This window comes from Ziziphus jujuba, chromosome 4 (assembly GCF_031755915.1).
Source record: "Ziziphus jujuba cultivar Dongzao chromosome 4, ASM3175591v1".
In the NCBI taxonomy this organism is placed as follows: domain Eukaryota; kingdom Viridiplantae; phylum Streptophyta; class Magnoliopsida; order Rosales; family Rhamnaceae; genus Ziziphus; species Ziziphus jujuba.
In genome coordinates, this window is record NC_083382.1 from 3,236,563 (window position 1) to 3,250,053 (window position 13,491).

At 29.7% G+C, this 13,491-nt stretch overlaps 1 protein-coding gene across 1 annotated transcript; it reads left to right on the forward strand.

The window, feature by feature from the left end:
- Positions 1-12,324: 12,324 nt before the first annotated feature.
- Positions 12,325-13,491, forward strand: LOC132803388 (PR5-like receptor kinase). Its single transcript, XM_060816232.1, has one exon. The coding sequence runs from the start codon at positions 12,367-12,369 to the stop codon at positions 13,381-13,383; it is 1,017 nt and encodes a 338-aa protein (XP_060672215.1). The 5' UTR covers positions 12,325-12,366; the 3' UTR covers positions 13,384-13,491.

The window sequence follows — 13,491 nt, forward strand, 5'->3', positions numbered from 1 at the left end:
TGTCGCCGTTGCTTTTTTTTAATTGTTAATTAGAATACAAAAATTGAAAGTAAACATTTTCACAACAAAATAATTATCAAATAAATTAAATAGTATCTCATGAAATATTTTTACAATTCGGTAAACTATTGTATATGCAAAAGCAAAAGCAATATTAACTAAATCTCCATGAATTGCATATTCATTGAGATGGAAGTTGTCATCCCCTTGTTGATGATATTACACACCCTCATATTGCGTATGAAAAAATTAATAAATTTATAAACACTTATGCAAAATAAATATATATTAATTATTAAAAAGTAATAATTTAGTAGATGCAAATTTAAAGAATATTATCGTTGTTCTTATGAAAGCGAATAAAAAAATTAATTAAATGGATAATAATAAATGTCATAAATACTACTTAAAACATATAAATAAATCTACGTACCAATTTATTTAGAAGGTATTTGTTATCCATATCCCCTCACAATCGTTACGAACATAGCCACTCTCACATTCATCGTCATTATCATTTTCATCAACATTTGGCAACTGTATGACAAATGGATTATGAGCCATTGTAGTATCGTCAAAAAAATCTTCTTCCACAAAAGTACGATGTTGTAGTGGAGTTGAAACAACAGACCATCTCGAAGATCTTCAACGTAAAATACTTGTTGAACTTAAAAAAACAATATCAAGCAATATCACAAACAAAATATCTACAAAAGCAAGATTAAAAAAATCCAACGAACCTAACCTACGGTTAAAATGAAGGAAAAAAAAAAAAAAGAACCAACCCACCACATGTCACCGCCAACCACAAAGAACAAAGAAACTCACCTAAACGATGGAGATGAAGAAACAAGAAACCAAGCTAATCATGAGGGCGAAATAGAGAAACCCAGCTTCCCAACGGAAACGTAGGCACATGAAAAATGAAACCAGAAATATCCCACTCTTCATGTCTCTCTTAGATTGCTTCCAAATATAACATCTATTAGGTAGTGTACTTGATGTAGTTTTAGAAAAGAAAAGGGTTTCAAAGGAGCGCACAAAACTTTTAAAATGCGCAAAAAATTTTAAGAACAGGCACGTAAAATTTTAAAACCCTTTTTAAGATTCTTTTTTTCTTTTTAAAATTAAGAGAACAGGCGACACATTTACATCTTAAAGCGTCGCTTGTTCCATCAATGTCATTATTTTTTTTTTTTTTTTAATTAGTTTTTTATTCTTCATTTAAAAATAAATACTGAAAATATTTCGTATATATGTGAAACAAAATTACCAAAGTGGTAGTTTAATAATTTTGTTTTCAAAGTACAGTTTATTTACTTTAAAATCCTGTTCTAAGTTTTATTTTTTGTTCCTTAATTTGATGGAATAGTTGATGCATAAAAAGAAAAAAGAGTCGCCAGATATTTTTTATTTTTTTCATTTTTTAATAGTTATTAATTTGCTTTTGAAGTATAGTTTATTTGCTTTTAAAAATTGCAAGTAGAAATTTTTTTTTTTTTTTGAATTAAGAGAACAGGCGATGCCATTTACAATTAAAGCGACGCCTTTTCTCTCAATTTCATTTTTTTTCTTTGGTTATTTTTTTATTTTTCATCTACAAATAAACATTGAAAATAGTTAAAGAATAAAAGTATAAAAAAATGTTAAAGAATAAAAGTCGGAAAAAAATAGAACAGGTGATATATTCGTAAAACATTGAGTCTCCTGTTCTCTTTTCTAAATAACAAAAATACTATTTAAAATACTTGAAAATTTAATAAGAAAATATTCTGTATTTGAAAAACAAAAAAATTAAACAAAAATAATTAATATTTTATTATATTTTATTCATATTTTTATTAACTCTCTATTAGAATTTTCAAAATAATTAAATTTATCACAATATTTTTATTTCTTATCTATTAAATATGTATTAACTATTTATGAAATTATTAATTTTAAAATAATAAACTTATTATATGAGTTAATATTTCATTTATTTGAAATATTAGATTCTTATGCCAATATTTATTTGGATTTTATTGTCTATAAGTTATTTTGTATGAATTTATCAATCAAATAATCCTAATTTGACAAAACTAAAAAGTAACTTTCAAATTGAAAAAAAAATAAAAATACCAAAGGGTGGAATAGGCGATGCTTTTGTAGGGTTATAATTTCCAGATTCGTCACTAAATATAGGAATAGGATACGCATTTTGAAAAAACAAAATCGCTAAATGGGATAAAAGACGACGTATTGTTAAACAAAATCTCTTATTAGTTTTTTAAATATAAAAAAAAATTTAAATAATTTTTTATTACCTTTTTAACATAAAAAAGCTTTTTAAATAATTTTTGAAGTCTTGAATGATATAATTATTGAGAAACAATCTCTTAAAAAATATTTGTTTTTATAAATTTATTTTTATAAGCATAAATAATTGATATATTATTTTATAGAAGTATAACAAGTAACTTATCATAGAAACACAAATAAATTAAAGGAATTGCTTAATAATTTTGCCTCATATTTCTATCTATTAAAAGTTTCAAAATAATTAAATTTATTACATTTTTATTTCATATCTATTAAATATGTATTAACTATTTATCAAATTATTAATTTTAAAATAATAAAATTATTATATGAGTTAAAATTTCATTTACTTGAAATATTAGATTTTTATGCCAATATTTATTTGAATTTTATTATCCATAAATTATTTTGTATGAATTTACCTATCAAATAATCCTAATTTGACAAAACTGAAAAGTAACTTTCAAATTGAAAAAAAAAAAAAAACGTCGCTAAAGGCTGGATTAGATGACTCTTTTCTAAGGTTATAATTTATAGATTCGTCGCTAAATGCAGGAATAGATGACGTATTTTGAAAAAAAAATCGCAAAATGCGATAAAAGACGATGCATTGTTAAAAAAAGTCTCTTATTAGTTTTTAAACATAAAAAAAAAATTAAATAATTTTTCATTACCTTTTTAACATAAAAAAGCTTTTTAAATAATTTTTGAAGTCTTGAATGACATAATAATTGATAAGAAATCTCTTAAAAATAATTTTTATAAGCATATATAATTGATATATTATTAATTTATACATTATGTCATAGAAGTATAACAAGTAACTTATCATAGAAACACAAATAAATTAAAGGAATTGCGTAATAATTTTGCCTCATATTTCTATCTATTAAAATTTTCAAAATAATTAAATTTATCACATTTTTTATTTCCTATCTATTAAATATGTATTAATTATTTATCAAATTATTAATTTGAAAATAATAAAATTATTATATGAGGAATCAGGAGACCCAATCAAGGGGAATTGCATCGCCTGTTCCAATTTGTTTTTTTAATTTGTTCCCTTTTTTTAAAAAAAAAATACAATTTAAAGAATTGAAAATTTAAATAAAAAATAAATTGCACTTGAGAAACAAATTAATTAGACAAAAACAATAAAAATAAAGCATATCAGGCAACAAGCGAAGCAATCAGAGGGAATTGCGTTGCTTGTTGTTCCAAATTTTTTTTTAATTTGTTCCCCTATTTTATAAAAAAATAAAAATTAAAAAATACAAATTTAAACAGAAATAAAATATACTTGAGAAACAAAATAATTAGCGAACAACAATAAAAATAATCATAAAAGTTAATAGGTGCGGCAATCAATGGAAATGGCATCGCCTATTCAAATTTTTTTTAATTTGTTTCCTTTAAAAAAAAAACAAAAATACAATTTAAATACTTACAAATTTACATAGAAAATAAACTTTACTTAGGAAACAAAAAAATTAGAGAACGACAATAAAAATAATTATAAAAGGGAACAGGTGACGTAATCAGAGAGAATTGTGTCGCCTGTTCCATTTTTTTTTTAATTTGCTCCCATTTGTTTTTTAAAAACAAAAATGCAATTTAAAGACTTGCAAATTTAAATAGAAAATAAACTGTACTTGAGAAACAAAATAATTAGAGAACAACAATAAAAATAATCATATCAGGTAACACGCGACACAATCAGGTGGAATTGCGTCGCTTGTTCCAATTTTTTTTTTTTTTAATTTGTTCCCCTTTTTTTTAAAAAAATACAAATTTAAATAGAAAATTAGTTGTACTTGAGAAACAAAATAATTAGATAACAACAATAAAAATAATCATAAAATGCAATAGGCAACACAATCAATGGGAATTGCATCTCCTGTTCTAATTTTTTTTTAATTTGTTTTTAAAAAATAAAAATAAAAATACAATTTAAAGACTTGCAAATTTACACAGAAAATAAACTGTACTTGGGAAACAAAAAAATTAGAGAGCGACAATAAAAATAATTATAAAAGGGAACAGACGATGCAATCATAGGGAACTGCTTCGCCTGTTCCATTTTTTTTCAGTTTGTTCCCCTTTTTTTTAAAAAATAAAAATACAATTTAAAGACTTGCAAATTTAAACAAAAAATAAACTCTACTTGAGGAACAAAATAATTAAAAAACAATAATAAAAATAAGCATATCAGGCAACTGGCGATGCAATCAGGGGGAATTGCATTGCATGTTCCATTTTTTTTTTTAATTTGTTCCTCTTTTTTTTAAAAACAAAAGTACAATTTAAAAACTTGCAAATTTAAACAGAAAATAAACTGTACTTGAGAAACAAAATAATTAGAGAATATCAATAAAAATAATCATAAAAGTCAACCGGTGATGCAATCAGGGGGATTGTGTCACTGATTCCCTTTTTTTTTTTTTTTCATTTGTTCCCTTTTTTTAAAAAAAAAAAATACAATTTAAGGACTTGCAAATTATTTAAGAAAAAATAATATTCCTTCACATATTAAGAAATATTTTCAGTATTTATTTATAGATAAATTAAATATATAAAATAATTAAAGGATAAATGGAAATGATGTAACAGGCGACACTGTTTAGATTGAATGCATCGCCGTTAACAAAAAATGTGTATGAGATTGGCAATGTAAAGTAAGGATATAGCGACTCTTTTTCAATAAATGCATCACCTGAAATATCTGACAACTCATTATGCTATTAATGCGTCGCATGTTCCCTCAAAATAAAGGGAAAAAGTACTTTATTAGGATTGCAACTTGCAATATCAAATAAACTATCATTGAAACATAATCAAATAACTAATAAAATAAAAAAATAATGAATAGAACAACAAAAGTCAAAGCTATTGAGTCATATATTTAGCAACACTGAAAATCAGGGTCGCTTATTTTTGTTTTTAGCGACCTTCAATTTATTTTGTTTCTTAGCGTCGCTAATTTTATGTCGCCAGATCTCAATTTTCTTGTATTTAGTGACATCGTGGAAAGTGCGTTGCTTATTGTCTTATTAAGCGACGTTTTATCGAGCATTTTTTTATTACATCGCAAACTTGGTATCGCTAAATCGCTATTTTCGTGTAGTGTGGTAGTGGTTCCTATTTTTATGTAAGTCATTATTTGATTCTTTTAATTTAGTGGGTATATATTATAATGCATGAACTATAAAACATCAGACTAAATTCTTTGATCTTCCCTCTCTTCTACCTTTTCTCCCTACGGTCTCAAAATTCTAAACATATCAAATTAACAAAGGAAAACAAAGGAAAAATTGACCCAAAAAAAGGGAAAAAAAACAAAGAAAAAGAAAGAGTAGTAAGCTTAATTTGTTGAAAATTAAATCAACCAAGTTGTTAAAAAAGTAGATTATTCTCTAGATGATTAGGGCTAGAGAAACTGCAGGATACATAGCATCGAAAGAATTCAGTAGAAATTTTGATGGAGTGTCTCATAAATCTGATGCATATATTTATGGAATGTTAGTTCTTGAAGTGGTTGGAGGAAAGAATATTGATCTAGAGTGTCTCATACTAGTGAAACATATTGTCCTTATTGGATTTATGAAGATGTGGAATTAAGTAAATATTTAGGAGTCTTGGGAGTGACAATGGATGAAGAAAAATAACAACGAAGATGGTACTGGTGAGCTTCTGGTGTTTTAGACAATTCCATCAAATCGACGACCAATGAGTAAGGTAGTAGATATGCTGAAAAGAGAATCCTTTGCAGGAGCACTAGAAAAATCATGATCCCAGGAGAAATCCTACCGGACTGTGCTACGGAAAATCTGACAACATCTCCCCTAAAGGTAGAGCATGCTCTAAAAATTACCTACACAAAACACATTTTTATATAATATCACCTTATCCCTCCCACTAAATAATTCCACAAGTTTTCATGACTTCAAAAATAAAAGTAAAGATATGATACCTATGTAGATAGGAGGAATAACTAAACAACAACACAGATACCTTTTTTAATTCGCATTCGCCCATACCACCCACTTAATACCGTACATTTCAACATCGTTTTAAATACAGACCAATGCATGTTGTAGGAAGAAGGGTACAAAACAACAAACACAATAACAATAACAATAATCATTATATTAATGATAATGATGATAATAATAGTGACAATATAATTTTCCCAAGAGCTATCATATGACCATACCTGTTCGAAAGCTATCACACCTACGCAAAGGCTACTACTTGTTTAAGAGCTATCATACTTGCCCGACGGCCATCTTTCTTGCCCGTAGGCTGAGGTACTTGCCTAAAGATATTGTATTATAATAACGATAATAATAATAATAATAATAATAATAATAATAATAAATGATAGTAACAATAATGATAATGATAATAATAACAATAAAACAAATAATAACAATAATAATAATGATAGCAATAATAAATAAATAAATAATAAAAATATTAATAATCACAGTAACAATATTAATAACAATAATAATAATTACACCAATTAATAATAGCGACTACAGTAATAATTAACACCAACGTTAATGATAAATAATAATAATAATAATAATAATAATAATAATAATAGTGACAATAATAATAATAATAATAATAATAATAATAATAAAGAATGAAAATAACAGTAAAAACAATCATAATAAATAATAATAATAATAACAATTGATAATAACAATAACAATAATAATAATACTAATAATAATTATAATGATAACAATATTAATAACAACAATAATTTTAATAATAGTAATAACAATAAAAGTAATAAGGATAATATTAAGAAATTAATTGGTGAATAAATAAGGTAACATAAAATAAAATAATATTTTAAAATTCATAACATATTACGAAATATGCACTCATATCGTAGGTGTATATGATACCATCAAACATGCCATGCAATCCATGATTTCAGCTGTCTCCAGCACTCTACTACCAATACAGACTAGGGATGGTTGTCCATACTGGCCATCTGATTCCCTGGACTCATAGGCAACATAGTTTACGAGACTAGCTCTATATGGACCACATTGGATTGTCATCCCATATGGTGTGGTACATACAAATATAATATAATATAATATCATATATATATATATATAAAGATATTTGATGCACCATACTATATACCAGTAGTGCTTAGCAGTATCCAATGTCCCAAGTACGGCTTGACAGAAAGGTTAATGAGAGAACCTGCATCCAGTCACCTTGGCCTCCCAATGGCGCCAATGCTTATATTTTTCTATACCTACCATGCCTTGCACCCATAGCTCCCACAAGGTTGCCCTACATATATTCACACAAATCCATAATGACAGTCATCCTGCGACCAAGGAGGAGATGACTGGTGCTAGCTCTGCATTATACCTGCCTACCCTCATAGGAATGACCCTAAACATAACCTTCACGTTGATCCATGACAGCCACCTGCAACCAAGGAAGGGGAGCGGCTACTGCTCACTGTGTAAATGTATTTGCCAGTTCTCAGGTCCATGGCACCCATAGGATAGCCATAATAAACAACCATTTATCGGATGGTCATTCATGCACATATGCATATGTATAATCTTTTATTAAGTATGTACACATTCTTATTTACACACATATATATCCAGATATACTCACACACACACACACATATATATATATACATACAAATATGTATATATATATATATACACTCATCCACGTATATCTATACATATATTCACATATATGTATATATTCATACATTTAAATATATACATGCAAGTCTTTATCAAACAAATTAACAAGCATAATGTTTACATATATATATAAACATACATTTTGATATGTATATACAAAGGCTTCAACAAATACATATTATATATATATATATATATATATATATTCACACATCACCGTACATATTCACATATCACCAGACATCACCATATATATGTATATACACATATATAAAATGCATGTATTTATAAACATATCCATACACATGTATACATACATACACACACACACACACACACACACACACACACACACACATACACACACACACATATATATTTACCATTTAATTTAATTTAATATAACAATTATTCAAAAATGGCAACTTTTCAAATATAACATCATAATATGCAAACAAGGTATCAATAAGAAGCTAAAGACAGACAAGAAACACGTTACCAACCTCTGTTGGGTTTAACTCGACCAGCAATGGCCAGAACATGGACATAAAGATTTGGTCAAAGTTCAACTCGTCATATCTTCCAAACAGTAGGGAATTGAACCGAATGGACCTCAAAATTGAGTTTACAGGTTCAAAAATGGTGGAAAAGGGATCAATTCGGCCGGGGATGGCCAGATAATCGGAAAACTGACCTTACCATCACCGGCAACGGAGGCTCGATCTCGACGCGTCGACCATAGTTTGCCTTGCCGTTCCTGCTACCCGTTGAAATTTTCATTGGTATTGGCCCTAGTAGGTGCGTGCATGGTAAGGGTGACTAAAAAGGTTGGATTCCGACGAGGACCTGAAAGGGAAGGGGAGAGAAGAGCAGAGAGAGGAAGAGAGAGAAAGAGAGGAAGAAGAAAGTGTTTTCTCGCTGGGGGGGTTGTTTTTCTCACGTGGGGGAACAAGACAAAGAAAAAAAGAAAAAGAAGGAAAGAAAAAATAAAATAAAATAAAATAATATAATATAACAACATTTACTTAAGATGACATGTGGCAATTTTCCATCATGACACGTTTTTGTCAATCTTGACATGTGGTATTTTTGAAGTGGTGACATGTGGCATAAGTTTAAGTACTCTCTCAAATATTTTACTATCCAGTAAAAATCAGTTTCAAAAAAGACGAACACAGCTTACAGACCCATAACTTTTCAATCGTAGATCCAAATTAAGTGTGCCACCAGTGTACAAACTCGTATCGACGAGTACTTTCATATTACACATGGGTCAACACCAAAATCTATGTAAATAAAAAGTCAACTTTGAATTTGTTGACCAATTCGGATCACATATTGTTTTGACCATAATTTTCTACTCTTAGCTCAGATTTTGGCATATTACTAGTCTATGAGCTCGTGTTGATGAGTGCTTTACCATGGTATCTTGATCAACATGAAATTCCACCCACACTAAAAAGTCAACCGTGGGATACACTTGGTCAATCCCCATAAACTTCACATGGTCAAAAATTTAAATTTGGGGCATTTCCTTGGGTCTGTGTGTTACATCTTCCCTCTTTAATTATCAATTTTTTATTTTCCAATATTATTGCCCATTTTCCATTGTATATCATGCAGAGCAAAGTAAGAGTTTTATCCGAATAGACACTGCAATTCTGAGCATATTGTCCTGTATATAATAAACATCTAAAAAACTGTGTACTGAGCCTTGTCAAGTTGGAATCAGGCGGCATGCACAAAATACATAGAATCTGACAACCAGAGCAAGCCCTTCAAAGCTGGAACTTGGATACATCTGAGTTGAGTGCTAACCTTCAAGAATTTGGATTTTGCAATATGAATTTTGTTAGATAGGAATGAAGAAAATAAAAAAATAAAATTTTCTTGTTCACTCTTTCTTGACTAAGAAAGATATTCAATCATGAATATTTATGCATGTGTACTGGTCTTGTAAGGAAAGGAAAGCAACAGTAAAATAATTCCAATTCCTATGATTTTTCTTCACATAAATAAAAAGAGAATCCTTTGGGTACGCTGCCAGAATGTGTTTCCATATGTGGTTCCAATGGTCAGCTAGAATTTGAAACTTTGATTTCCTCCTTGTGCTTTCAGTTAGTGCCGTGGTATAAGTGGGATGACTATTGATTTCATCAGCAAGATCCGGGTAGGTGAACCTTCTAGACTTTCTAGCCAAACATCCGGAGGCTTGAAAACTTAAAATTTTTTATTTAAGTTGCCTGGCAGCTTCCTTTGGAAAATTCAAATAATTAATTAATAATTTTTAGTTTTTTTTTCTTATTAAAATTTGCTTACACACTGACATTCAATAACACTGTTAATTTAAACAGTGTGTTATGGTCATATGTCATGATGATAAGATTTTGGGTCTATTACAATCTTAGTCCCTTTAGTTTTAACCAATTTTTACTATGGCATAGAAAATTAAACTTTTTCCTTTCAATTGAGACCAATTAATTTAACATTACGTTGTAATTCAGCTATAAAAAAGAAGAGAAAAATTAAATTAAATAGCAAATTGATACAGAGGCCAAAGTATTGAGAGAGAAGGAAGGAGGGGAAAAAAAAAAAAGAAAGAAAGAAGAAAGAAAAGTAAAAAACAGAGTACTAGACACACGGTTATGAACCGAAATTATTGAGCTGAATTTGTTAATTCGAGATAGATACATCTTTGTTTGGAAATGTAGATCAAATATTATTTACCACAAAATTTATAAATAGTTTGCTGACTTTTAGCGCATTAGACAAACAGTTTGGGACAAATGACATTTCAACTGGATAGAAGTATATGCAATGCCATGGGCTTCACATCTGAAGGATTTTCTTTTGGTCTCACAAAATGCATCCCCATCCTTCAAAAAATGTCTCTTTGTTGATTTTGATACATACTGTAATCTTATTAATCCATGGTCCATCGTCTTCGTTCGCTGACAACTACTCCGACTGTGGCAAAACCTTCAACTGTGGAAGTAATATCCGGAATATAAGCTATCCATTTTGGGGCTCCGATCGGCCAGAACAGTGTGGCCACCCAAAGTTCGAATTAAGCTACGTTGATGGAGTCACAGAGATCTCAATAAAATCCAAAGCTTATCGAGTGCTTGATATCAAGCAGGAAGTACATACTGTAGTGGCTGTTAGAGCGGAATTGGATGCAAGAGAAGTGTGATACTTAATATTTCCCAAACACAAGCCACCACTTTACGGAACACTGCGACTGCGTCGAATGAGACTCTCATAAATGCGGTGGATGCTGGGTTTAGTTTGGTATGGGATGCCGATGATACTTCATGCCGTGTCTGCCAGAACGTTAGTTGACGCTGTGGCTACGACCGGAGTTCAGAAGAATTCGCTTGTTATCAAAACAGAGGTAAATATGCCAGCAAATTTTTTTATTTTATTTTATTTTATTAATTTTGTTAGTTAATTTTAAGGTGTTGATTGAAAGATATAGAACTGGACCATTGCGATATATGATGAACTAAAGACTCTCGCCGATTGAAGAGGGAGTGATTTTGATCAAAATAGGAATTTCATCCGACCTTTTGTGTTTAGGGGGAATTTTGCCAAACAGACCTTTATATTGCGTTGACTTCAAACCCTAAGCTTTGTCGTTTTCGTCTACCTTGCCATATTCTTTTTTCTTTGATTAGAACTACTTGGTTTCAAACCTCTTTTAGTCTTTATATATTTTCTCAGATGTATTCGTCTGCTATTCAAACACAGGTTGGTTACTTGCGTGACAAGATTTGATCTTTAGGTCCCTAGCATTATGCCAAGAGAGTTTACAACCTAAACATTTAGTGAGTTTATATTAATAAGTGTCATTTACATAATGATGATATGACATTATTTTTGTCCCTTGGATTAAAATGAAAATGTAAATGAGGGCCTTAATTGAAAAGTTGAGCAAAAACATAGCAGAGGATTTAAAACCCCTTGGAAATATGGAACCAACATTATATGATTAAACTAACATAGAGGCATACTTCAATTATATAACACGATATCTCCTCTGTTTAGAACGACAGAGATATATAAAAAAATGGAACCTAATGACTAAGGGAGTTCCCACGATACCTCAAATTCATTTTCCATTTATCTAACTTGCTAAATTTTAATCTTACTTTTTTCTTGCAGCAGCAGAATCATCTCCAAAGCTCTATTGGGTCATAGGTAACACCATGCTCTTTTTCTTATTTTTCAACAGTAAAATGAAATATATTGTATAACTTAAATATATATATTTTTTTTTAATCTAGTCTATGCAGCGGCTGCGGTTGGACTTTTGATTTCTTTTGCTATAATTCTATATAACTGTAAGAGACAAGCAATGATCTTTCCGAAGGAAGACAGTAGAGAGGATTTTGATGTGGAGGCATTTATGAGGAATTATAGTTCATTTGCACCAAAGCAATACAGTTATTCACAGGTCAAGAAAATGACAAACTCATTTGCAGAAATAACAGGGAAAGGAGGATATGATTATGTATACAAAGGGACACTACCTGATGGTCGCCTTGTTGCACTGAAACTTCTAAAAGATTCTAAAAGCAATGGAGAAGACTTTATAAATGAAGTTACAAGCATTGGTAGGACTTCTCATATTAACATAGTCACTCTTCTTGGATTTTATTACGAGGAAAAGAGAGCCTTAATTTATGATTTTATGCCTAATGGTTCACTTGATAAATTCATATTTAATCAAGAAGATGGAAGTACAACCAGGTGCCTAGAATGGAAAACATTGTATGAAATTGTTCTTGGCATTGCACGAGGACTAGAATACTTGCATCGTGGTTGTAACACAAGGATTTTTCATTTCGACATAAAGCCTCATAACATTCTTTTGGATAAATATTTTTGTCCAAAAATATCAGATTTTGGTCTAGCCAAATTATGGTTAAACAAGGAGAGTATTGTGTCAATGATGGGTGCCAGAGGAACTGCAGGTTATATAGCACCGGAGGTATTCAGTCGGAATTTTGGTGGAGTGTCTCATAAATCAGATGTTTATAGTTTTGGAATGTTGTTTCTTGAAATGGTTGGAGGAAGAAGCAATATTGATCCAAGAGTTTCTCATACTAGTGAAATTTACTTTCCTTATTGGATTTTTGAAGATGTGGATTTGGGTAAAGATTTAAGAGCCTTGGGAGTCACATCAGAGGAAGAAAAAGAAATAGCAAGGAAGATGCTGTTAGTGAGCTTTTGGTGCATTCAGACAAATCCATCAGATCGACCACCAATGAGTAAGGTTGTAGATATGCTGGAAGGGGACCATCAACATGTCCAGATTCCCCCAAAGCCATTCTTGTTTTCTCCAGCAAGATCCCCTCAACAATCCACATAATCATCATGATAATTTATCAGTTACTTTCTATTCCTATGTCTTCCCCATTTTCTTTCTTTTGTAATAGATTTATCATGCTTTAGGTTCAGCCTTATGTTTGGTTTCTTT